Below are 27,975 nucleotides of genomic sequence, written 5' to 3'. Positions count from 1 at the left end.
TTTTGACTATTTTCATTATGTTTGTTTTGATAATTGACATGTTTTAGTTATGTAAGTAATCATGTTAATCTTAAGAACATTTAGTGCATATATAAGTGCGTTTAAACAGCATCCGGCTCTAGTGTCAGGTGAACGAACTTTTTATAATTATTTATTGAACGACTATTTTTAGAATATCTAACGGTCGTATTCTGTGCTCCAGGCGTTATTTACTTTCGCTTATTCAAATTAAACACCAATGTTACAAAGAGTTCATGGAAATGGGATACTGAACTGTTAAATAAAATAATATATAAGTAACATTACTTTTCATTGAGTTCAACAGCATTAAATATTCTGTTGACTAGGCATAACGATTAGGTTAGGTATTTGATTGGAATAAACAAGTTTTTGGCAACCATCTCTTCGAATTTTTACTTAAAATAAACTGTTTCAAAATTAAAAACATTGAGATTTGAGCCAATACTTTGTTGTATTTGCCAAATATTGCTGTTGGCATGTAAGGTCAATGACCCTCAAACATGCTAATATGTGACCTTTTCAACCAGTAGGGTACTTGGTGTTGGTTGTCAATAAGGCACAAATTCCATAAAGCTTTAATATGAAATCAACCTTATTGACAACCAAAAAGGTACCTCTAGTTGAAAACGTCACATATGGACACTCTAAAGGATACAAAGTAGAGACTCATATTATATTTGAGAAATAATATTAGTAAGCTTAGTATGTATGTATGTATTGTACATAAGAGATACGTAAATACAATTTTTTTTAAATGTTGGCAATGTTCAAAGGTGAACTTATCCCTATAAGGGATCTATTCCAGTCAACCTTTGAGCAATTAAGAGTCAAAAGTAAAACATGAATATATATATTTATTTATATATACATTATCAAAATTAAATAAGAAATACTTAGTACTCAACCAGAACACAAGTCATTGGAGAGCCATAACTTATGCAAGTTTATCTTAAGTGATGCTACCGACTGTGACTGTCTAAGGGATAATGGCAATGTGTTCCACAGCTGTACAGCACACACTGTGAAGGACTTAGAATATGACCAAGTCTTGTTAAGAGAGTCAGGTTGATTAGTTTAGGGTTTGGGAGTGTACAGGTTTTTAAAGGGTCGGCAACGCGCATGTAACACCTCTGGACTTGCAGGCGTCCATATGCTACGGTGCTTACCATCAGGAGGGCCGTATGCTTGTTTGCCACCAATGTAGTATTAAAAAAGTAAGGTTAAAACAATTTAAAACCTGAACTATTAATTGAATCAATTGTTACACAAACCAGCAATCAAAAATTGGTTTAAGACGAAAGTGGATGCAAGGCCTCCATACAAACTCCTTTTCATACAAACATAATGCTCATTTTCCTCTATGGATATTAACATTACATAAATATTTTGACACAATTACTTGTATATCAAACAGCTGTGCCCCTACATTTGTTTTTTTTGTATTTTTAATTATTATAAGATGGAGCATTTTAAAATACATGTAACGTCAAATTATGTACATATATTTTCCATAATGTCCATATCCATGGAAAATGGGGACTTTGTATGGAGTAGCGGCTGTCCCTTTTCCTCTTAAGCTGTATTGATTTTGTTTTTGTACTAAACTAACAACTACTACTACTAGTACTGGTTGGATGAATAGGGTTGTTTCCATCTACAAATCTTAGGGCAGAAATGTATCCCAATAAATTCTTTTGGATTATAAGAACATGTTAAACTACCTTTAGGGGACCTGTAATGATCATATTTTTGTAAATATTGAATTTAAAATATCTTTTAAATTCAATATTTACAAAAATATGATGATAATATTGAATTTAAACTCGAAACGTCATTGAAGATTCTGATGACGTCACAACTCTCGGATTAACACTGTTGCGAGGTAGGCGATAAACAACAAATGACAAATGTCAGTTGACAGTTCGTATCTTCTACGTGCGTATGTAGTTATGTGTCAAACTGTAAACTGTGACGTCACACAATTTTCAAAGAGCGTTTTGGGCGCGAAAGCATCTGCCATAATATATTTTGTTAATTTAACATACTTATTTAAAGCCGTTTCTAGTATAAAAGTTGAATTTTAGGGCAACTTTTAGTTAATGTAGAACGTAATACAAGCGTTTCAAAGAATTGGAAACAACCCTATTGTTGCAATGGCTTCCCTTTGGCACACTTCAATCATTTTTAAGTGTAAGCATTGTTAATCTGTAGCCCTTACATAAGAATTTAATCAATTTATTTGCTATACATATCTGCAAAATAAACAAAGTATTTAAGCAATGAATTCAGATTATCGTGAGTGAGATTTATCTCTGATAGCAACAAACCATTTACTAACTTGCTTGCACATTGTTATACCTTATTGTTCTTAAACAATGCCATATTAAAATAAAACATAAAGAAGTCAATACGCGCGTCCACACAGAGCGAGCATACGCGCGAGGCAATCTCCTTGCGCACAAAACGGCCAGTGTAGATGTGCCTCGGCCAAGGCAGCGCTCGGGCTAGGAAAAAGCGCGCGCCGTTTGAGCCTATTCATTAATAAATTATAGTAGTTTTTTATGATTGACTGAGATATATTATCTTTCAAGACGTATTTTTACTGACAGCATAATATAACAACTGACACATGAGTTTTACTTGGTAATAATTACATGAGACTAGACAAATTGATATGAATAAACTGTAATAAAATTTAAAAATCGTATTGTGTATTAAGGAAATATCAGAACAGTACGATTTTCAAGTTCTTATATAAATTGTATGTTGTATGAGTTGTATAAATTACATTGTTCATGGTAAACAACTTATGTATTGATGTTTTAATGTTCCTATTGTATTATACTTGTGTATTTTATAGTTTCACGAATAAATGATTCTGATTCTTAATATGACAATATAAGTACTTATCATGGTGCTAAGCTAAATATTAATTATCTTCAGAAATAGGCATATCTACTTAAAATAGCATAACCATATGTGCCCGCGATCGGCAAAACATTGCAATGTGTCTATATATGTATCTTTATACAAATAACCTTTTTGCCAGCCGCGGTCACGTATAAAGACATTGGAAAACCTACTGTTGCGTTTTGTAGCACTGTTATATTGTGTTTGTATCTGTTTTTGTCCCAAAATAACTTGTAACCAATATGTTACGAATGTATAATCAGCTGCAGAGAGGTGACCCCCCTGCATAGACCATGAATACCTATTTAGTATGGATTGGGCATGAGTGGTGACCTGACAGAACGGGATAATCTTATGTATCTTTCAGTAGGAGTAGCAGAGAAAGCGTTACAATTGTTTGTCCTTGACAGTTTAATTTTCTTTATTTAAATTTTAGCACGGTTTATGGTGGGCAACAAATAACCCGACCAAATTACGTAGGTTGTTTTTAGTATGTTGTCAGGAATGATAAAACTTTTTTTTTTTAATTTTGTCGCTTTGCGTATGTTCTGTGCCTCACAGGCGCACGCGGTATAGCACATCTATACGATCCTACCATCTATGGCATAGACTGATTGTATGCGGGGTTGCATGGGGGTAGGGAGGGGTCACCTCTGTCTGCAGCTGGTTGTACATAAATATATTGTATTAGTATGGTTGTACATAAGTATAATGTACAACAACTTATATTCCAACAATGATAAGGTATCAACAGCTGTGGTTACAGCTGTAATGATATCAGATAACAAATATAATTAACGTAGTACTCTAATAGATAATGCAGTCTTTACTGGGATTTGGAGCAAACGCTACTGTTTCCAACTTTCCATTTGCAGTTCATGATAGTTTGTTCTTTCATCAGATATTAGGTATGTGAAAAGACAAATAATTTAAACAGGTTATGGGTCATTCTACAAAAATCTTGGACAGATTCTTGCCTCGCGTTTTGGGCTGTAGGGCTCGTATATAACTTCAATAATTAGAGCCATCAGCATGTGCATTCGAGCCATCCGCCACAAATGGAAGCCAGCAGCGAAATTATTCGGTTTCGATGATGGTGGGGGCTTCCACACTCCGACTGACAGACTGACTTCTGAACTTGATCATAGTTAATTTTGTTGTATCCGATATTTATTTATTTAATTTCTATTGTTATAATCTGTTGTTATTTGCTGAATAAATGTTTTCCCTTTTAAGTTCTACAAAAATCTCATTTCCCTGACCACACATATTAGGAAAATCTCATTTCCCTGACCGTACATATTCGCAAATTCCCAGGATATTCCGCTTTATTTGCATCTCATGTTTGGTGACCGTATAACTCGTGCCAAGTTCCATCTACCACCAAAATAGCTAAGGGGAATGTCCTGAGAATTTGCGAATAGGTACCTATATTAATTTCTGTATGTATTAACAATGGTCTTGTAAGTTCTGATTTGTAATACTAAAATTTTTTTTTTTTTTGACGACCGGTTTGGCCTAGTGGGTAGTGACCCTGCCTACGAAGCTGATGGTCCCGGGTTCAAATCCTGGTAAGGGCATTTATTCGTGTGATGAGCATGGATATTTGTTCCTGAGTCATGGGTGTTTTCTATGTATTTAAGTATTTATATATTATATATATCGTTGTCTAAGTACCCTCAACACAAGCCTTATTGAGCTTACTGTGGGACTTAGTCAATTTGTGTAATAATGTCCTGTAATATTTATTTATTTATTTATTTATGAGCATTGCCTGAAATAAATGATATATTTATATTTCTGTGCCCTTACAGGATGTCACATGTATACCTATATGTTCCATTCCATCCATGCTTTTAATGTGATATGCAATAAACTATTCTGTTCTATTTATTTATTAACACGCTTTTATTAGGTCGACCTGTATGTAACTATGTAATGGAATCTAAGGTAACTAATTTAACCGTCTTCCAAGGATCGTAGCGTCATGAAAATTGGCAGCTGTATGTAGTTCTGATGGCAATACAATAATATGGTACTGTCGAACTGATCTGATGATGGAGCCGGAAGATATGAACTGGAACTTCATGATGGAACATCGTATCATAGCTGTGTTTGGATTTGTTAGAAAAGTCTTGTAATGAACTTTGGCCACAATTAGGTTTCAAGGTCTGATGATGAAGCCAGAAGATAGGCACTGGCATTCCATGATGGAATATCGTATCATAGTCGTGTGTGCACTTGTGAGAAAGGTCACGTAATGGACTTTGAACACGATCAGGTTTCAAGGTTATAACCTATTATATTGCGTGCATTTATAAAAGCGTGTTTTTCTAGTGTTTTTTAAACTTAATTTATTTATATTTATAGCCAGGGCAATGGGATTCCAGGGGAATAAGAATAGAACGACCCTTATATTGCATAGACATTAGAACATATCCCGATGTTTCGAGTTTTTTTCACCTGGATTATTCTGGATGTATTATAAGTTCATTATACGCGATGTAATCCGTTTAAATTGTTTTATTCTATTTTTTGACCACCGGTCTGGCCTAGTGGATAGTGACCCGGCCTATGAACCCGATGGCCCTGGGTTCGAATCCCCGTAAGGGCATTTATTCGTGTGTGTTCCTGAGTATATTTTATATTTACCGTTATCTTGAGTACTCACAATACAAGCCTTCTTGAGCTTATGTGATTTTTTCCAACATTTCCTTCGTTTTTAGGGTTCCGTAGCCAAATGGCATAAAACGGAACCCTTATAGTTTCGCCATGTCCGTCTGTCTGTCTGTCTGTCTGTCCGAGGCTTTGCTCCGTGGTCGTTAGTGCTATAAAGCTGAAATTTAGCATGGATATATAAATCAATAAACCCGACAAAGTCGTACAATAAAATCTAAAAATTTAATTTTTTTTAGGGTACCTCTCCTACACGTAAAGTGGGGGTGAAATTTTTTTTTCGCTTCAACCCTAGAGTGTGGGGTATCGTTGGAAAGGTCTTTCAAAACTAATAGGGGTTTTCAAGAAACATTTGATAAAGTGAATATATTCGGAGATAATCGCTCCGAAAGAAAAAAAAAATGTGTCCCCCCCCCCCCTCTAACTTTTGAACCATAGGTCCAAAAAATATGAAAAAAATTGTGGAAGTAGAGCTTAAGAAAGACATTAAATGAAAACTATAGCGGACATGATCAGTTTAGCTGTTTTTGAGTTATCGCAAAAAGTTTTCCCTTCATAGTAAAAAAGACCTACTTTAATTAGGTACTGATTATGCAAATTTGCCTATTTGTTTGACTCGGGTGAAAGGTACCGTTTCATCCCTTGGTAAACAATTTACTATACTTTAAGCTCCAGTTTAGCTTATTGTGACGGAAGAGTAACTACGGAACCCTACACTGAGCGTGGCCCGACATGCTCTTGGCCGGTAATTTCATAGAGAATTTGAAATAGAGGTGGATTGTCAAAGTAAACTTTGTAGCCACAGTAAATTTACTGCCATCTTTCGATACAGATACGAATGCTCTGTCGCACTTGTAAATCCGTACGTGTGACAGGGAGGCAACACATCGAACGTGGTTCGCGGTAGGCCCTCTGTTTTCCTAGAGGTCTTAAGTTTCAAATCTTGCCCGAGGTGGTGAATTATTCTTTATTTTTTTATGTGATTGTTGTTTCTGCTTAGTACAAAATGTATTAAAACTGATTTGTGAAGTCAGTTAACAAACATGTTAAATCTTTTCCACAGTTCGCATTATGTCGAACTCGGCGGTCAGCGTCAAGTTCCGCTGGGGCCTCTCGGCCTCAGACCCTGAGGAACAACCCACCCTCATAGTGGGTCAGGTGGCCCATCTTAACGCGCTGACTTGGCATGATGTGCGGTGCAAGCTTGAACCACGAGTTACTGAAGAGGTTGGTATTTTTAGCCCATTTATACTAGGTGGGGCCTATCGGCTTCAGACCATGAGGAACAACCCACCCTTGTGGGTCAGGTGGCGCTGGTGGTCACATGGCATGATGTGCGGTGCAAGCTTGAACCACGAGTTACTGAAGAGGTTGGTATTTTAGCGCATATATACTAGGTTGGAGCCTCTCGGCCTCAGACCCTGAGGAACAACCCACCCTCATAGCGAGTCAGGTGGCCTATCTCAACGCTCTGAGGGCCTACCGCGAACCACGTTCGACGTGCTGCCTCTCTGTCATACTTACGTACGAATTTACAAGTGCGACAGAGAGGCAACAGGTCAAAAGTGGATCGCGGTAGGCCCTCTGACATGGCACGATTTGCGGTGCAAGCTTGAACCACGAGTTACTAAAGGGGTTGATATTTTTAGCCCATAATATTTAGGCCTCAGACCCTGAAGAACAAGCCATTTCCATAGTGGGACATGGCATGATCTGAGTCACTAAATATATTGGTAACTTTAGCCTATATTATTTAGGCCTCATGAGATCTTCGAGCAACACCGGGAAGGGAGTCGGCATTCGCACTGTTTCCCCTTTGCCGAAGCACATGCCCAACTGGGCATAGCCCGGTGCGTGTTGTGATTCGTCCGTACAGAAAAAGAGATCGTGGTGTGCAAGATTTGTCTTTGACGTGTGTCGTCATTACAGATTGGATTTTATATATAGTGAGTTAGAAGTGCGACTGTGTGCATGTTCCCCCCCGTAAATAATGGAAGAACGATTGTACGGTAACATATTGCTTGGGCTCCTCCCTTTCAACATGTCAGAAGCCGGTGTTGCTCGAAGACTGAGACAGATGTTCAAGTAATCTAGCTTTAGAACGTCTAACATGTACATATATTTCAGGCATGGAAACGCGGTCTCTCCTGCGTCTCCACGTCCCCCGGCGAATGCGTGGAGCTGTGGCCCCGCGGCGCCGGCCTCGCGTCGTTGCCAGCTCGCCGCTCGCGACACGCCGCTCCGTCTCGCTCGCACGCGCTCGCTAAACTTGTGCGCTCGTGGCATAGGACGCCGAGGGAACATGAATACGTTGTGGTATGTACAATGCTCATTGCAAGTTGCAATAAGTTTTAGGCTAAGAAAATGATAAAGATTTTTAAAGCATACGGCCCGCCCGATGCTGAGCTTAACGAGGGGGGGGGGGGGGGTTGGCCTACTTCTCTGGAGTTGCAGGCGTACGTAGGCTACGGAGACTGCTTGCCATCAGGCGGGCCGTAGGCTTTTTTGCCACCGACGTAGTATAAAAAAAACAACGGGTTGAACTCCGGGAGTGCCGGCAGAAGTGAAAACTTGAATATTAATGTTGTGCATTTTTGATATTTTGGAATGGTTAGAGAATAATTTGCACGAATTGCTTTAATTATCAGTATAAAAGTATTATCATTTACGTGATAAAATACAATATTCATTTATTGCGCTATCGTACACTAACATGACAATTTATATTAGGTACATAAAAAATATACACTTTAGAACTATTACAATTATTTCATTCTAACAGTTTTTCGATCAGGTCACGGGTCCGTCTTACGAATTTTGAATCTGTCGGTCACGTGACCTGCCGCGAGTTTAGCATTTCTTCAAAAAGTGCACAGCGCCGCTAAAGAAGTTTTCGCTTCAAAAAAATTAAAATTGCAGCTGATCTGTCGCAAACGCGACGTGTACGCGAGCGCCGTGGCGGTGGCGCGCTGCTACCCGCAGTACAGCGCGCGCTCGGGGCCCGGCCCGCTCGGCGCCGCCGCCGACGCGCCGCTCGCCCGGACCGTGTACGTCGAGATACAGCTCGCCGGCGAGGACCAGAGGGGTGAGGATCATATGTGCCATGGGATCAAACTTGTTATGCTACACACACACACTGCACACACATACCCCCTTATTCATAAACGTCTACTAAAGTTGACGAGCCGTTAATAATCCTTTGTCCCTTTCCGACGTATTGGTATGATGGAAAGGGACAAACGATTATTAGCGGCATCGTAACTTTAGTACACGTTTATGAATAATGGGGATGGCGGTTAAACTTATTACACCCTTCTCTTTGCCAAGCAGCTGAAACAAGATTCTTTTTCTCAAACTTGCTATGAAATGATTACATGACTTACGTCAAATTAGGTCCGGAAATACTACATATCAGGTGCGATGAGTGAAGATGATATGTAAAGGAATTTCATACTGCCTTACACACCTAGGACTGTATAGCAACCTTCTTTTGTTTTTTAACGTCAAATTGTGACACAACGTCTTGGTATCCAACCATCAACTAGCTTCAGTTAGCTTGGTACGGTGATTTGTTGTGCATATTCGTTGTTAAGCAACGGCGGTGGCGCATCGCGCAGGCGCGCGGACTTAGCGCGTAAGGTTGTACACCGCTGATACAGTGGCGAGTCGAGGAGGTCGCCACAAAACAATTTAACTACAATTTTTTGTTTTTATTGCAAGTTTGAGAAAAGCACTATACATATCTCGGCGCGAAACGGGGTTGCCGGCCGCGTATCTCTATCCGGCTTCGCTACGCTCAGCCGTATATATCTACTTGGCCTGCAACCCTACGTTTCCCGGCCTCTTTGTCAGCGATTGTCAGCGTGTAAAGTTGTTTCTGAGCTCGACTTTACTCCCAGTACTTGAAATGGCCCACGACACGAAGTTATAGAGATTTTCTGTGACATAAATATTACGGGTATATGACACAAGCGAGCTAGTTGCCTAAAATAAAGATTTTCATTTCATAAGTATGAATAGTATGATATCCAAAAAGTTGGTGATCCCTAACAATTTTTTGAGTAGTTCCCTTATCACTAATTTCTTTTCAGAAGGCGAACTTGAAGACGAAGGCATTGGCCCACTTGATCCCTCCCTGCTAGACAACACGTTGTCCACTGAAGAGCTAGCTGCCATCCAGGCGGCTGCGGATTCTACCCGCCTCGCTGCTAAAATTGCGGATACACCGTGTAATATCATGAATGTGGATAAATTCATCGAGGTTAGTGTCGCTAGAACCTTCCCTGCTAGACAACACGTCCAGTGAAGAGCTAGCTGCCATCCAGGCGGCTGCGGATTCTACCCGCCTCGCTGCTAAAATTGCGGATACACCGTGTAATATCATGAATGTGGATAAATTCATCGAGGTTAGTGTTGCTAGATCCCTCCCTAGACAAACGTTGTCCAGTGAAGAGCTAGCTGCCATCCAGGCGGCTGCGGATTCTACCCGCCTCGCTGCTAAAATTGCGGACACACCGTGTAATATCATGAACGTGGATAAATACATCGAGGTTAGTGTCGATAGAAACTTCCCTGCTAGACAACACGTCCAGTGAAGAGCTAGCTGCCATCCAGGCGGCTGCGGATTCTACCCGCCTCGCTGCTAAAATTGCGGACACACCGTGTAATATCATGAACGTGGATAAATTCATCGAGGTTAGTGTCGCTAGAAACTTCCCTGCTAGACAACACGTCCAGTGAAGAGCTAGCTGCCATCCAGGCGGCTGCGGATTCTACCCGCCTTGCTGCTAAAATCCCAGATACGCCGTGTAATATCATGAACGTGGATAAATTCATCGAAGTTAGTGTCGCTAGATCCCTCCATAGGCAACACGTCCAGTGAAGAGTTGGCTGCCATCCAGGCGTCAGCGGATTCTACCCGTCTCGCTGCTAAAATTGCGGACACACCGTGTAATATCATGAACGTGGATAAATTAATCGAGGTTAGTGTTGCTAGATCCCTCCCTAGACAAACGTTGTCCAGTGAAGAGCTAGCTGCCATCCAGGCGTCTGCGGATTCTACCCGTCTCGCTGCTAAAATTGCGGACACACCGTGTAATATCATGAACGTGGATAAATTCATCGAGGTTAGTGTTGCTATATCCCTCCCTAGACAAACGTTGTCCAGTGAAGAGCTAGCTGCCATCCAGGCGGCTGCGGATTCTACCCGCCTCGCTGCTAAAATTGCGGATACACCGTGTAATATCATGAACGTGGATAAATTAATCGAGGTTAGTGTTGCTAGATCCCTCCCTAGACAAACGTTGTCCAGTGAAGAGCTAGCTGCCATCCAGGCGGCTGCGGATTCTACCCGCCTCGCTGCTAAAATTGCGGATACACCATGTAATATCATGAACGTGGATAAATTAATCGAGGTTAGTGTTGCTAGATCCCTCCCTAGACAAACGTTGTCCAGTGAAGAGCTAGCTGCCATCCAGGCGTCTGCGGATTCTACCCGTCTCGCTGCTAAAATTGCGGACACACCGTGTAATATCATGAACGTGGATAAATTCATCGAGGTTAGTGTTGCTATATCCCTCCCTAGACAAACGTTGTCCAGTGAAGAGCTAGCTGCCATCCAGGCGGCTGCGGATTCTACCCGCCTCGCTGCTAAAATTGCGGATACACCGTGTAATATCATGAACGTGGATAAATTAATCGAGGTTAGTGTTGCTAGATCCCTCCCTAGACAAACGTTGTCCAGTGAAGAGCTAGCTGCCATCCAGGCGGCTGCGGATTCTACCCGCCTCGCTGCTAAAATTGCGGATACACCATGTAATATCATGAACGTGGATAAATTAATCGAGGTTAGTGTTGCTAGATCCCTCCCTAGACAAACGTTGTCCAGTGAAGAGCTAGCTGCCATCCAGGCGGCTGCGGATTCTACCCGCCTCGCTGCTAAAATTGCGGATACACCATGTAATATCATGAACGTGGATAAATTAATCGAGGTTAGTGTTGCTAGATCCCTCCCTAGACAAACGTTGTCCAGTGAAGAGCTAGCTGCCATCCAGGCGGCTGCGGATTCTACCCGCCTCGCTGCTAAAATTGCGGACACACCGTGGAATATCATGAATGTGGATAAATTCATCGAGGTTAGTGTCGCTAGATCCCTCCCTATAGTCTGTATCTTTAGGTATTTAAAAAAAGGTAAACAAACAATTTGTATATTTTCGGGTAGTTTTAATATTTATTGGTTAACCAACCAAATACAAAACCGCCTGGATCTGTCACTGAACGACCTGACTTTAAACCTATATTATTTGATCATGTAATGTTTTCATCTACCCTCAACTGCCTTAAGGAGCCATTTGAGGGTAGATTTTGTTTAGCTTTTTTTAAATACCTAAAGATACAGACTATAGACAACACGTTGTCAAGTGAAGAGCTGGCTGCCATCCAGGCGGCTGCAGATTCTACGCGCTTGGATTCTATACAATACCTAATGAAATATTTAACATAAAACTAATGCACTAAAAATTACACAAAATATTAAATTCACCACGAATTCCGGGCGCAAAAGGACCACCGGTCTGGCCTAGTGGGTAGTGACCCTGCCTATGAAGCCGATGGTCTCGGGGTTCAAATCCTGGTAAGGGCATTTATTCGTGTGATGAGCATGGATATTTGTTCCTGAGTCATGGGTGTTTTCTATGTATTTAAGTATTTATAAACATTTATATATTATATATATCGTTGTCTAAGTAAGTACCCTCAACACAAGCCTTATTGAGCTTACTGTGGGACTTAGTCAATTTGTGTAATAATGTCCTATAATATTTATTTATTTATTATTATTTATTTGCTTTGCGTCAGCACGTTTGCTGCGCACGTAAGTTGCACAGACAGTTTGATCGATGTTTCATTTGCCGAATATTCATTTGACCGAACGCGTTTAAACAAAAAAACTGTTACATTTTTCAAACTTTTGAAAAAAGCATCCTGTAAAACCCATTGTGTTAGATTACGTTAGATTGGTGACCCTTCTAAAAATTCAACGGTTTTTTGACAGAACGCGTTCGGTCAAAAGAAAATTTCGGGATTTTAATAGCCGGATTTAACATTTTCGGGCATGAGATCAGTAACTCCACAGCAGATTTTTTAGCAGGAACAGCTGCTGAGATAGCCGCTCTTAGAAAGCGGGAAAAGTAAGCGTGCTTGGCAAGTTATTTTTTGTACCTCTCGCGATGGAAACCACCGGGTGTCGGTACTCAGAGGTACGGTCCTGCTTTAGGGACCTGAACCCCGCTCCGGGTTATTCCTGGTGGTTATCCATCACGATTCAACGCGAAAACACAGCGAGCGTGTTGGGTACTTTTAATAAATAATAAAATATACTATAGGACATTATTACACAAATTGACTAAGTCCCACAGTAAGCTCAATAAGGCTTGTGTTGAGGGTACTTACTTAGACAACGATATATATAATATATAAATGTTTATAAATACTTAAATACATAGAAAACACCCATGACTCAGGAACAAATATCCATGCTCATCACACGAATAAATGCCCTTACCAGGATTTGAACCCCGAGACCATCGGCTTCATAGGCAGGGTCACTACCCACTAGGCCAAACCAAATGATACAAGTTATATTGAATTAATTTTCCTTTTCAACACACAGCTTTGCGTAGAGCTAGCTTCGCAGGCCTTACCGACTGGGCTAGCTTTACTTATTGATTGTATATTTTCAGGAAGCCTGCCATGTAGCCAAAGAGCTGGACCTCCCCGAACCTACCATTATCCGCGGTGAGGAACTCAAGGCGCGCGGCATGGGCGGCCTGCACGGCGTCGGCCGCGCCGCCCGCTGCCCGCCCGCCCTGGTGGCCCTGTCCTACACCGTGCCCGGGGTCGACAAGAGTGTGGCCTGGGTCGGCAAGGGCATCGTCTATGACACTGGCGGTCTTAGCATCAAGGCAAGGGTGAGTCAAATTCAGGTTTTTTTTTATATTTATCTTGCTTTATGAGCCCAGCTGTAGTTGTGTTCAAAATTTGAAGCTTCTGTGTTTGTTAGAAGTACCTTAGAATTTTGATGATCGGTGAGTGAGTCAGCCGCTAATTGCCCGCCTGATTTAATATCCTTGTCTTTCAACGTGCCGGGGGTTGGTAAGTGTGTGGCTTGGGTCGGAAAAGGTATTGTTTATGACACTGGCGGTCTTAGCATCAAGGCAAGGGTGAGTCAAATTCAGATTTTTAATGTTTTCCTTGTTTTATGAGCCAAACACTAGTTGTGTTCCAAATTTGAAGCTTCTGTGTTTGTTAGAAGTACCTTAGAATTTTGATGATTAGTGAGTGAGTCAGTGTATACTCAAAGTATAGGCATGTACGGCGTCGGCCGCACCGCTAATTGCCAGCCCGCTTTAGTGTCCTGTCTTACAACGTGTAAGTTGATAAAAGTGTGGCTTGGGGGCGGCAAAGGCATCGTTTACGACACTGGCAGTCTTAGCATTAAGGCTAGGGTGAGTTAATTATTATTTTTTTTATGGTAGAGGAGGCAAACGAGCAGACGGATCACCTGATGGTAAGCGATTACCGCTTCCCATGTACACCTGCAACACCAGAGGGGTTGTAAGTGCGTTGCCGGCATTTAAGATGGGAGTACGCTCTTTTCTTGAAGGTTTGAAGGTCGTATCGGTCCGGAAATACCGCAGGCAACAGTTCATTCCACAGTTTTCTAAGTGGTGAGGATGGAAATGTTAAATCGAATAAAATGACTGAAATACCGCTTTGTATACTAGTTGTCTGAAATTTTAAGCTTGTGCGTCTGTCGCAAGTGCCTTAGAATTTTGATGACTGGGGAAATTTAATAGGAAGTCAATGTTAACTTGCGGCTTAATCGAGTTTTGATAAAAGTGTAGTTTGGGTTAAGTGCACAACAAAATTTAAGTTACTATTGTACTTACAATCAAAATGTTTTTGTTGTTTTTTTTTTTACTCTACACCGGACACCATGGAACAATTTTCGGAGACATTTAAACGTATGTTATAAATGTTGGTGGGAAAAGCGTTGGTGTACTAGAGGTAACACATGTAACACACATTGCGGATGTCCCGGACCCCGGCTCGTGCCAGGGATTTATGTCCTAATATTATTTAATAGTACCAGGGCGACCGAGCTTTGCTCGGTTATAAGTATTTATTGTTATATGGTGGTGTATAGGTGATAATCTTAACTACATTATTTACTAAATTAAACTTGTCTAAAACAATAAAAAAAAAAAATTATATATAAACTTGAACATATAAAAAAAAAACAAAAGTTAGTCACCGGGCGAGATTCGAACCCGTATCACTCGTTTAGCAGTCCGCGTCTTAACCCGCTGGACCAGACGGACAGTGGCCGGCGACACGAAATTAGCGACCATATTCTGGGTCGAAAGAAAAACGCATGAAAACTCGAAAACACGCGTTTTCCCAAACATAAGACTAATCTAGGTCGATTGTTTACCCCCAAAAACCCCCATATACCAAATTTCAGCAAAATCGTTAGAGCCGTTTCCGAGATCCCGGAAATATATATATATATATATACAAGAATTGCTCGTTTAAAGGTATAAGATTTACCAGTTGCTCGTTAAAGGAAAACACCGTGAATACATAGGTGTATGTGAAGTCCTGACCCGGCTTTGGGCCAGCATGGGTAGCTCAATTCATCTCATGCGCGTACCAAGTATAGATCGTGTCATTCACGACGACGCGTGTCTTGACTATTGTCATTTATGGTTAGATTTGACAAAACTGCGGGGATTCATGGATGACACATACTATAGTGATGATTTTTTATTGTTACAATAAATATTTGTTGTCAGACCTCCATGGTGGGCATGAAGGGCGACTGCGCGGGCGCGGCGGCCGTGCTGGGAGCCTTCGCGGCGGCCGTGCAAGCCAAGCCCACCGTGAACCTGCACGCCGTGCTTTGCTTGGCTGAAAATGCCGTCGGCCCTGATGCTACTAGGTACGTTAATCACTTCAAATTCTAATCATTTTCTAAAAATCTTCCCTTTTGGACTCTGATGGGGCAATATAGTCACATTGTTTTGTTATTTACAGACCTGACGATATCCACCAGCTGTATTCGGGCCGCACCGTGGAAATCAACAACACCGATGCTGAAGGTAAAACGTCTATTAACAAGTTTATATATATATAGTTTATGCAACCTTTGCAAACGTCTATTAAATGTTCCCTCTCTCACGCAAATGTCAAAATGAATTAGTGAAGTACATTGGTGCTACTTTACCGCACTAGTGCGATAATTAGCACATTACGTAACTATGTCGACAATTCAAAGGACCAGTACTGTAAAACGTTGTGTGATACATGTGCGAATATGTAATTGACACTTAAATTAATAAATAAATATAAATATTATAGGACATTATTACACAAATTGGCTATGTCCCACAGTAAGCTCAATAAGGCTTGTGTTGAGGGTACTTAGACAACGATATATATAATATATAAATATTTATAAATACTTAAATACATAGAAAACATCCATGACTCAGGAACAAATATCCATGCTCATCACACGAATAAATGCCCTTACCAGGATTTGAACCCGGGACCATCAGCTTCGTAGGCAGGGTCACTATCCACTAGGCCAAACTGGTCGTCAAAATGTAATGTACTTGTATTGTAATGTAGTATTGTGAAATAGTGTAATAATCAGTATTCCCCAGGCCGGCTCGTGCTGAGCGACGGCGTGGTGTACGCGCAGCGGGACCTGAAGGCCGACACCATCGTGGACGTGGCCACGCTCACCGGAGCACAGGCACGTGTTATTTTATTTTATTTTATTCGTTTAAATTACATTTGCAACTTACAGCTAACACCATAGCGTCACAAACTCAGTCACTATATATAATTACCACATTCACTCCTCTCAAACATTCTCTTACATTCATTAATTAAGCTCGCCATCCCTGAAGTGAACAAATCGCAATACGGAGCCGAGCTAAGCATGGAGTTTATCATGAAGAGCGTGTGCCGCAACGGTGAGTATCGGTACAGGCTGTGCGCGCGCCGCCGGCGCCCTTATAGCGGTGCCAGGTCGTTGCTTTAATAAAACAGTACCTGGGCGACCGAGCTTTGCTCGGTTATAACTATTTATTGTAATATGGTGGTGTATAGGTGATAATCTTAACTACATTTTTTTTACTAAATTAAACTTGTCTAAAACAATAAAAATTAAAAAAATTATATATAAACTTGAACATATATAAAAAAAAAACAAAAGATAGTCACCAGGTGAGATTCGAACCCGTAACACTCGTTTCTAGCCGTCCGCGTCTTAACCCGCTGGACCAGACGGACAGTGGCCGGCAACACGAAATTAGCGACCATATTCTGCGTCGAAAGAAAAACGCATGAAAACTCGAAAACACGCGTTTTCCCAAACATAAGACTAATCTAGATCGATTGTATACCCCCAAAAACCCCCATATATTAAATTTCAGCGAAATCGTTACAGCCGTTTCCGAGATCACAGAAATATATATATATATATATATACAAGAATTGCTCGTTTAAACTTTAAAGGTATAAGATTTATTTCAGACCATGACTCCAAACAGTATTAGTTTTTCTCACTCTAAAAATTATGTCTTTCCCGTCACGGAACAATGGTGTTCCGGACCTTTGGGAGGCGTGCGCGGAGCCGAAGCCAACACGTAGAGGCCCTTTTGACACTTTAATGAAATGTAAGGGGTACACCTAGCGGATGTTGCCCTTGCCCGTGTCATGGGACGCACGCAGAGGCAGCACCCGCCAGGGTGTAAGGACTATTTGAGAGTTGATGGAATCTAAAATGAACTGGGCTATTGGGTGAAAGCGATGGACTAAAATTATATTATCATTGTACGAAAAAAAAAATATTTTTTTCTATTTTTGATTATCATAAGAGTTAGGAGGCAGAAACAAATACATAATATTAATATTATCAAAGAGAATTTGAAATAGGGGTGGGTTGTTAGAGTAACTTTGTAGCCACAGTAAATTTACTGCCAACTTTCGACACATGATTAAAACTTTTAGAACGCCATTTGACTTTGATCCTTATTCTTTCACTGATATGTGTTAAATTTATTATATCAAAAAAGTGGCGCCATCTAATAGATCAAAGGCCAAAGGTACGGCGGCATGGTTTCAAACGATGCCGCCATATTAACCTTTAGCCTATGCCCAGTAAGATGGCGCCACTTTTTGATATTTAACAAACTTACCACATATCAGTAAAAGAATTAGGATCAAAGTCAAATGGCGTTCTAAAAGTTCATGTGTCAGTAAATTTACTGTGGCTACAAAGTTTTCTTTGACAATCCACCTCTATTTCAAATTGTCTTTGATATTATAAATATTAAAGTAACTCTGTCTGTCTATATGTTATCTTTTATGTATGGATTTTATTTGAGGTCCGAGGACATAGGATAGTTTTTATTTTACAAGTCATTATCATCCCACGCAGACACCAGAAATTAGTTAACTGCCGATCGGTCTGGCCTAGTGGGTAGTGACCCTGCCTGTGAAGCCGATGGTCCTGGTTTCGAATCCCGGTACAGTCATTTATTTGTGTCATCAACACAGATGTTTGTTCCTGAGTCATGGGTGTTTTCTATGTATACAAGGTGACCAAAAAAATGTACATTCCCGTTACCAGGGAAGTTTCGCGAAAACAAAATTTACCCTCCCATAGATAGATAGGTTATATATTGAATATTTATTTATTTTTATTTATATATATATGTATGCATTATTTTATGGTTATTTTTCTATCTATATATATATATATATATATATATATATATATATATATATATATATAGATATAATATATATTATATTGGTTTATATTTGTATCAATGTGTATTCAAAACGTGCATTTCATTCATTTCAGTGATTGTACACTTTTGTTTGTGTTTGTCATTCATTCACCGTTACTTCTGTTTTACTCATTTCCTCAAAGGTTAACTGGAAGAGATCCCATACAGGGATACGTTCGCCTTTGTTGTATTTAATTTACTCTGTAACTGTGTTTTTCGTGTTTTTATTTCTATGTACAATAAAGTATATACATACATACATAACGGACCAGCTAAAATGTATGAAACAGCCAGAAATTTTTTTCGCTATTTCGGGGTTGGTCCCATAGTAAAAGTTGCTCAGTATAATCCCAAAACCACCCTGGCAACGGGAATGCACATATTTTTTGGCCACCTTGTATAAGTATGATTTATTATTTACATTTTATTTATATATTATCATTTTTTTGCTATAATTTTACAATTAAGTCGTGGCAAACTTTAACGTTTGATGGCAAGATGCGGCCATTTTTTAAACAGGAAAAAAAAACATCTTAATCTATTTAACCTGACATCACATGTCACTTATGCTACCTGTATGCTATGAAGTGTTGATTTAAAATTGGACATTACCTATAATTGGACAAACATCTACCCTTAATGTTATGTAAGCTACAGATTATTTTTTCTCTGATGTATTGTCTGTTGGTGATCCTAAATGAATTAAAAAAAAAAAAAGCGCGGTGCCTCCCAACACAGGCAATAGGGTTGTTTCCAATTTTTTGAAACGCTTGTATTACGTTCTATATCAACTAAAAGTTGCCCTAAAATTCAACTTTTATACTATAAACGGCTTTAAATATGTTAAATTAACAAAATATATTTTGACAGATGCTTTCGCGCCCAAAACGCTCTTTGAAAATAGTGTGACGTCACAGTTTACGGTTTGACACATAACTACATACACACGTAGAAGATACGAACTGTCAACTGACATTTGTCATTTGTTGTTTATCGCCTAACTGTCAACAGTGTCAATCCGAGAGTTGTGACGTCATCAGAATCTTCAAATACGTTTCGAGTTTGGTCACGTGACGTGTGCCAAAAGATATTTTAAATTAAATATTTACAAAAATATGGTCATTACAGGTCCCCTAAAAGTAGTTTAACATGTTCTTATAATCCAAAAGAATTTATTGGGATACAATTCTGCCCTAAGATTTGTAGATGGAAACAACCCTATTCTTTGCTTACCGGGCGGCTCCATCCCCATCATGGCCATGTGTATTTAATTGATATAATCTTTTTGGCGAACCGCGAGTTCTCAATTCGTAGCGAACTACTAGTTTACTTACATATAAGTGCTGACGGCAGGGCACCGCGACGGGCAAGTACCACGCCGCGCTGCTGTCCAACAGCGCCAGGCTGGAGCGGCGCTGCGTGGCGGCGGGGCTGCGCGCCGGGGACTTGGCGCACGCGCTGCCCTTCGCGCCCGAGCTGCACTTCACCGAGTTCAGCTCCTGCGTCGCCGACATGAAGAATAGCGTCGCGGTGAGTACCACAAGTACCACCCGCGCTGCTGTCCAACAGCGCCAGGCTGGAGCGGCGCTGCGTGGCGGCGGGGCTGCGCGCCGGGGACTTGGCGCACGCGCTGCCCTTCGCGCCCGAGCTGCACTTCACCGAGTTCAGCTCCTGCGTCGCCGACATGAAGAATAGCGTCGCGGTGAGTACCACAAGTACCACCCGCGCTGCTGTCCAACAGCGCCGGGCTGGAGCGGCGCTGCGTGGCGGCGGGGCTGCGCGCCGGGGACTTGGCGCACGCGCTGCCCTTCGCGCCCGAGCTGCACTTCACCGAGTTCAGCTCCTGCGTCGCCGACATGAAGAATAGCGTCGCGGTGAGTACCACAAGTACCACCCGCGCTGCTGTGCAACAGCGCCGGGCTGGAGCGGCGCTGCGTGGCGGCGGGGCTGCGCGCCGGGGACTTGGCGCACGCGCTGCCCTTCGCGCCCGAGCTGCACTTCACCGAGTTCAGCTCCTGCGTCGCCGACATGAAGAATAGCGTCGCGGTGAGTACCACAAGTACCACCCGCGCTGCTGTCCAACAGCGCCAGGCTGGAGCGGCGCTGCGTGGCGGCGGGGCTGCGCGCCGGGGACTTGGCGCACGCGCTGCCCTTCGCGCCCGAGCTGCACTTCACCGAGTTCAGCTCCTGCGTCGCCGACATGAAGAATAGCGTCGCGGTGAGTACCACAAGTACCACCCGCGCTGCTGTGCAACAGCGCCGGGCTGGAGCGGCGCTGCGTGGCGGCGGGGCTGCGCGCCGGGGACTTGGCGCACGCGCTGCCCTTCGCGCCCGAGCTGCACTTCACCGAGTTCAGCTCCTGCGTCGCCGACATGAAGAATAGCGTCGCGGTGAGTACCACAAGTACCACCCGCGCTGCTGTCCAACAGCGCCGGGCTGGAGCGGCGCTGCGTGGCGGCGGGGCTGCGCGCCGGGGACTTGGCGCACGCGCTGCCCTTCGCGCCCGAGCTGCACTTCACCGAGTTCAGCTCCTGCGTCGCCGACATGAAGAATAGCGTCGCGGTGAGTACCACAAGTACCACCCGCGCTGCTGTGCAACAGCGCCGGGCTGGAGCGGCGCTGCGTGGCGGCGGGGCTGCGCGCCGGGGACTTGGCGCACGCGCTGCCCTTCGCGCCCGAGCTGCACTTCACCGAGTTCAGCTCCTGCGTCGCCGACATGAAGAATAGCGTCGCGGTGAGTACCACAAGTACCACCCGCGCTGCTGTCCAACAGCGCCAGGCTGGAGCGGCGCTGCGTGGCGGCGGGGCTGCGCGCCGGGGACTTGGCGCACGCGCTGCCCTTCGCGCCCGAGCTGCACTTCACCGAGTTCAGCTCCTGCGTCGCCGACATGAAGAATAGCGTCGCGGTGAGTACCACAAGTACCACCCGCGCTGCTGTGCAACAGCGCCGGGCTGGAGCGGCGCTGCGTGGCGGCGGGGCTGCGCGCCGGGGACTTGGCGCACGCGCTGCCCTTCGCGCCCGAGCTGCACTTCACCGAGTTCAGCTCCTGCGTCGCCGACATGAAGAATAGCGTCGCGGTGAGTACCACAAGTACCACCCGCGCTGCTGTGCAACAGCGCCGGGCTGGAGCGGCGCTGCGTGGCGGCGGGGCTGCGCGCCGGGGACTTGGCGCACGCGCTGCCCTTCGCGCCCGAGCTGCACTTCACCGAGTTCAGCTCCTGCGTCGCCGACATGAAGAATAGCGTCGCGGTGAGTACCACAAGTACCACCCGCGCTGCTGTGCAACAGCGCCGGGCTGGAGCGGCGCTGCGTGGCGGCGGGGCTGCGCGCCGGGGACTTGGCGCACGCGCTGCCCTTCGCGCCCGAGCTGCACTTCACCGAGTTCAGCTCCTGCGTCGCCGACATGAAGAATAGCGTCGCGGTGAGTATCACAACTACCACAAAAAATAAGTTTTCATTTCTTTCGAAATCCGGCAGACCGGAATGGTGATAAAAGATTGAAGACTGATAGCCGTGTGTCTTATAATTTTATCTATAGTGCAGATGTTGTTTGACGATCAGTTTGGCCTAGTGGGTAGTGACCCTGCCTACGAAGCCGATGGTCCCATGTTCAAATCCTGGTAAGGGCATTTAATCGTGTGATGAGCATGGATATTTGTTCCTGAGTCATGGGTGTTTTCTATGTATTTAAGTATTTATATAAATATTTATATATTATATATATCGTTGTCTAAGTACCCTGAACACAAGCCTTATTGAGCTTACTGTGGGACTTAGTCAATTTGTGTAATAATGTTTTATAATATTATTATTATAATATTAATGTAGAAGTAAAGAATCAAAAGTCGATGAAAACCGCGAGGGTCTGTATTGACTGGAGTCATATATATAAAACCTATATGGCATATTAACAGCTGTTGGATCTTCGAATATAATAATATATAAAAAGAGGCAAATAATGTAATATAAAAAAGTGCAAAAGCGCTCAAAAACAATAAACTAGCCTCTAAATTAGCGTTGAAAAATACGAAAAGACTCGTTTTTTCAAGTTTCTTTCGAAAAAAACAATGCAAATTTCAGTTGCAATACTTCCGAAAAAAACGAATAAAGCGGAATTTTTATTTTATTTTATACGAATTTAATTGGGAATTTGAACAGGAAGGTTAAGGTTGCACGTCCAATGTGTTAGTTTCTCGCATTTTATATATTTGACACTGTTATCACTCATCAGTGGCGTTGTGTGTGACGTATTTAATTTTTCTGAATAAAACAGGAAAAAAAATCCCCTTCGGCCGCGTACGCAACCAGAGCTTCGTAACCAGATGCGATCGAAAACTATTTCTGCCTTGTACGAAACCGGTTGCGATCAAAAACTAATTCCGTCCTTACTAGTTATCAGTTACGATCGAACACTTTTCTTTGTTGTACGAAACCTTTCGACCGTTGATAAAGTCAGCTAAGATTATATTTATACACCTTGTTATACAGTATAAGTACTGTACACGTTATATATCTAGTCAAAAATCAGAACACAAAAATTGTACCAGTTGATAATATTCAAATACTTTGTTGGCAAATACAATGTAACCTTGTTCCTTAAAAGACACTGGCTTAAGAGACATGGAGCACTGACATTCAGGATAAGAAATTATCATGAGTATCATGACAAAATATTTGAAAAAAAAACCTATAGCTGGCCCAGACATTGGTTTCGTATAAGAACGAGAAGTGTTCGATCGTAACTGGTTACGGGTAAGACGAAATTAGTTTTTGATCGCAACCGGTTTCGTACAAGGCAGAAATAGTTTTAGATCGCATCTGGTTACGAAGCTCTGGTTGCGTACGCGGCCGAAGGGAAAAAATCAGGAAAAAGTTCCCGAAAAAAACATTTGATTTCTCCGGAATTTTATTCCCTACTCTAAATAGTCGTAGTTGATGAAATGATCGTGCACCCAGGACCGCAACAACGCGCAGCCGTCGTGCGCCGGGCTGTTCGTGCTGGCGCAGCTCGGGTTCGACTTCCCCGGCGCCTGGCTGCACGTCGACATGGCGGCGCCGGCACACTCCGTACGTATACATCTTATTCATAGATGCCGGGTTCAGATATGTCTGATATGTCCTTACTCATCAGAACGGTAACCGATTTCATAAATCTCTAGATACAGAATCGCAGAAATTTGAACTTAAAATAGAAGGTGAGGGGTAAAACAAGGATGCACATATTAATACTAAAATATTATATACAGTGAAACCTGGATAACTGAAACTTTAAGGGCTAATTTGTCTCACTTAAAGAGGTATTACACTTACCCGGGGTCTCAGTTAGGCGGGTATAAATAAATGTTTGTCTCATTTACAGAGGGATTTTATTTCAATAGAGGTGAAAATAGAGGTTATTTCAGTTATGGAGGTGGTGAATTAGTAAGTTATTTTGTAAACATGATCAATGAGTTGTAATTTTTAACAATAAAAATAAGGTAAAATAATCATTGTTTTCCAGAACATTGAGTGAACTTTTATGAATAGTGAAATTTTAAAATCTATTCAAGTAATTTTTTTCCAATTTAATTTTCAATGATTTTACATAGGAATTTGTCACATTATTGCGTCTTATTGCGTCTCACCATTTTAATAAATGGAAATTAATTTTTGGTTTTCATGTTACTCATCAATATTTTGGCTTTCGGTTCTATAATTTTAACTATTTAAATTAAGTTAATAAAACTTGAAAACCTTTAGACACAATTAACCAAATGCGGAATTTATGATAAAAGTAAGAATTAGTAAATAACAATTGAGTAAAATTATTCTTGCAAATACCCGCGAGCATTGCGAGAGATTTTAACGGTGCATTCCTGATGCCAACAGAAACAAAAAATGTTATATGACTTTTTTCTTCCTTTTTTTTGAACACTCCTGTACATAAAACGTAATTTTTATTGATAACCATATAACCAAAAATTAACTACAAAGTTTTTGGGGGTAGTCTCTCGAACACATTTTTTTAATTTTTCGATGTCAATCAATAGGTATGTCCAGACTAGACCTCAAAGTGGCAATACCGCAGTCAAAAATGTGTTTTGTACCGACTTATGGCGAAAGAATAATTTCGAAAAACATTTAATTCTCTCTGAAACTAGGCCTAATCCAGAAAATTTTATGACATTTTAGTTTCTAAATATTACCAGGAATGCTTAGTTAAAATGACTCGCAATGCTCACGGGCACCTTGTATAGTCTCATTAAAAGAGGTAAATACCCTCTTTGTCTCAATTATAGAGGTAAATGTGAATATAAAATCCAAAATACTAATCTCAGTTATAGAGGTTTGTTTTGTCTAAGGTTTCTCACTTATCCAGGTTCCACTGTAATTAAAATAATCAAAGAATTAAATTTCAACAAATCTATTTGATCTATAATTTAATTATATGAATAAATAAACTATCTATGTAATTTAATTTAGTTTATATGGATTTTAGGATAATTAGTAACACGGTTTTATAATAAAATGCGAATATGTCCAGGGCGAGCGGGCCACCGGGTACGGCGTGGCGCTTCTCACGGTGCTGTTCGGCGCCTGCACGCACAACAAGCTGCTGCGCGCGCTCTGCCCGCCCGACTCCTGCTAACACCCCCCTCACCCCCCCCCCCCTTTATATTTAGGTATTTTAAAAAAGTAAACAAAATCTACCCTCGAATGACTCAAGCCAGTCGAGGGTAGATGAAAACATTACATGATCAAATAATGTAGGTTGAAGTCAGGTTTTGTATTTGGTTGGTTAACCAATAAATGTTATAACTACCCGAAAATGTACAAATTGTTTGTTTACTTTTATTTAAATACCTAAAGATACCCCTTATTCATAAACGTCTACTAAAGTCGACGAGCCGTTAATAATCGTTTGTCCCTTTCCGACGTATTGGTATGATGGAAAGGGACAAACGATTATTAGCGGCTTGTTAACTTTAGTAGGCGTTTATGAATAAGGGGGATAGAGTATAGTCATGTCTCGGACCCTCTTATTAAGACGAAAATGAAGGACCCGTGCGAAATCGCCTATTCATACTAACGTAGTCCTCATTTCCCTCTCTGGATATTATGGTTTTCGGAGTCAATATCCAGGGAGGAAAATGGGGACTACGTATGTAAGGAGAAGCGGCCGTCCTCTTTCCTCTTAATGCTTTTGTGACACTCCTTGAGACTCGTCCTACTAGAGCCCACGGTCCTTACTATAGTACTTATTCAATTCGATGAAATTTAAATCGTATCCGATTGAAACAGAGTTGCATTTGATTTGTTTCGTTCAATTAACAAAACAATATAAAGTCTTATTTCGTACACTATAATAAACGAAATTTACAGTAAACTTTGAGGCCACAGTAAACTTTGTGGCCACAGTAAACTTTGTAGCCACAGTAAACTTTGTGGCCACAGTAAACTTTGTGGCCACAGTAACCTTTGTGGCCACAGTAAACTTTGTGGCCACAGTAAACTTTGTAGCCACAGTAAACTTTGTAGCCGCAGTAAACTTGAAAGTCTGCGCACAGATAATAACGAGTATAATGGAAAAGAATTGTAAGTTACTCTTGTTTTTTGTTAACATTTTCTTTCAAAAACATCACTTTTGACCTTTTTAAGTAGCCGGCTCTGCTAATTATAATAATATATACAGTCATATTTTCAGCCAAAATAACCTTACATTTGAGTAAATGTGTAAAAAACACATATATTAATAATAACTATAATAAGACTTCTATACTTATAACTCTTTAATAATAAAGACAAATAAATATGTATTTCTTTAAAAATACATATTTTAGACGAATTGAGAGGCAAATTTATATTGTTTTGATCGTTTTCCCTAAACTATTTCTGTACAAACCTCATGTATGCGATGTTTACACATAATGTTGTATTTGACATAATAAATTCATTTAATTTTTTATTTAGAACATATTCATTAGCTTTTAATGACTTGTACAATGTTACAATGATACTTCAATTATAAATTATAATACATCGGCGTTAACACATTCACCGCTGAGCTACGTCGTACACGATAACATGGGTTTCCCGGTATGTAGCGAAAATGCTTCGTGTAAGAAAAACGACAACGTGACGTGATTAGCGCCGAATGGAATAAAGTATAAGATGATTTGCCGTTATATTTGAAACCCTGTTAGTTATAATTTTAATATTTGTAAGCACTAACTTGCATTTATGTCATTTTCACTCTTAATAACACGTTTATTATTTCACTTCCAAACTAAAGAGAATTTGAAATAGAGGTGGATTGTCAAAGAAAATTTTGTAGCCACAGTAAATTTACTGCTGTCTTTCGACGCATGATTAAAACTTTTAGAACGCCATTGGACTTTGATCCTTATTATTTCACTGATATGAGTTAAATTTGTTAAATATCAAAAAGTGGCGCCAAAGTTTTTTTGACAAAAAGCTAAAAAATTACTATTCACGGTTCATAATTACAACACAATATCTTGCGACACACTTCTCGTACACCCTTGTGTATTAAGCCTTATTTTTTTTATTTTGTCTCGTATTCTCCAAATTTTTTTTCAAAATAATCGTTATTGTAAGAATATACGAAGCGCAATTTCGGGAATAAATTTTGTATTATATTTATATGGCGTTGTGATCTTTACATTATTCAACGACTCGCGAAGGTCCAAAAATCACTCAGTGTTATTGGGCCCAAAATATACAACAAAATTTAAACTAATGACATTAAATTGACTGAAAGCGACTCATTATTCGCTAAAAAACTTAAATGTTTACTACTAGACCAAGCATGTTATTCTGTCGATGATTTTATGAAGGAGATAATTAAAAAAAAAAATATTGTAAGAACTATTAAGGAACCGTAAACTTTCATTGTTAATTTTTATATAGAATTATGTATAACTGTGACCTGTCTTTTTACCAATAAAGAAACTAAACTAAACTAAAAACATTGAAAAACTGAATGACCATTATATACTTATTTTAAGATTTCCGTACCCAAAGGGTAAAACGGGACCCTATTACTAAGACTCCGCTGTCCGTCTGTCACCAGGCTGTATCTCATGAACCGTGATAGCTAGACAGTTGAAACTTTCACAGATTGCCGCTATAACAACAAATACTAAAAAGCGACCAAGGGCGAGTCGGACTCGCCCATGAAGGGTTCCGTACCATTTATGACGTATTAAAAAAAAACTACTTACTAGATCTCGTTGAAACCAATTTTCGGTGGAAGTTTGCATGGTAATGTACATCATATATTTTTTTTTGTTTATTATTCTCTTATTTTAGAAATTACAGGGGGGGGGCACATTTTACGAATTTGGAAGCGTCTCTCGCGCAAACTATTCAGTTTAGAAAAAAAATATATTAGAAATCTCAATATCATTTTTGAAGACCTATCCATAGATACCCCACACGTATGGGTTTGATGAAAAATGATTTTTTGAGTTTCAGTTCTATTTAAGTATAGGGAGTTCA

General features: G+C 41.0%; 1 protein-coding gene across 2 annotated transcripts; it reads left to right on the top strand.

The window, feature by feature from the left end:
• The first annotated feature begins 21 nt into the window (after positions 1–21).
• LOC133530326 (probable aminopeptidase NPEPL1) lies at positions 22–27,600 on the top strand. Of its 2 annotated transcripts, XM_061868232.1 has the most exons (12): positions 22–128; positions 6,671–6,834; positions 7,735–7,923; positions 8,527–8,692; positions 9,699–9,868; positions 13,347–13,574; positions 15,462–15,607; positions 15,703–15,767; positions 16,335–16,426; positions 19,827–20,003; positions 23,431–23,541; positions 24,998–27,600. In XM_061868232.1, exons 1-12 carry the CDS (start codon positions 62–64, stop codon positions 25,100–25,102), a joined length of 1,680 nt encoding a protein of 559 aa, XP_061724216.1. In that variant the 5' UTR covers positions 22–61; the 3' UTR covers positions 25,103–27,600. The 2 variants fall into 2 exon arrangements, with proteins under 2 accessions (XP_061724216.1, XP_061724215.1); XM_061868231.1 differs by lacking the exons at positions 22–128; positions 6,671–6,834; positions 7,735–7,923; ... (2 more) ...; positions 23,431–23,541; positions 24,998–27,600 and adding an exon at positions 10,549–11,741 and having other exon boundaries at positions 19,827–20,350.
• Positions 27,601–27,975: the final 375 nt, after the last annotated feature.

This window comes from Cydia pomonella, chromosome 22 (assembly GCF_033807575.1).
Source record: "Cydia pomonella isolate Wapato2018A chromosome 22, ilCydPomo1, whole genome shotgun sequence".
NCBI lineage: Eukaryota > Metazoa > Arthropoda > Insecta > Lepidoptera > Tortricidae > Cydia > Cydia pomonella.
The sequence above is the reverse complement of the archived record's forward strand: the minus strand, read 5'-3'. Positions and strand labels throughout refer to the sequence as shown.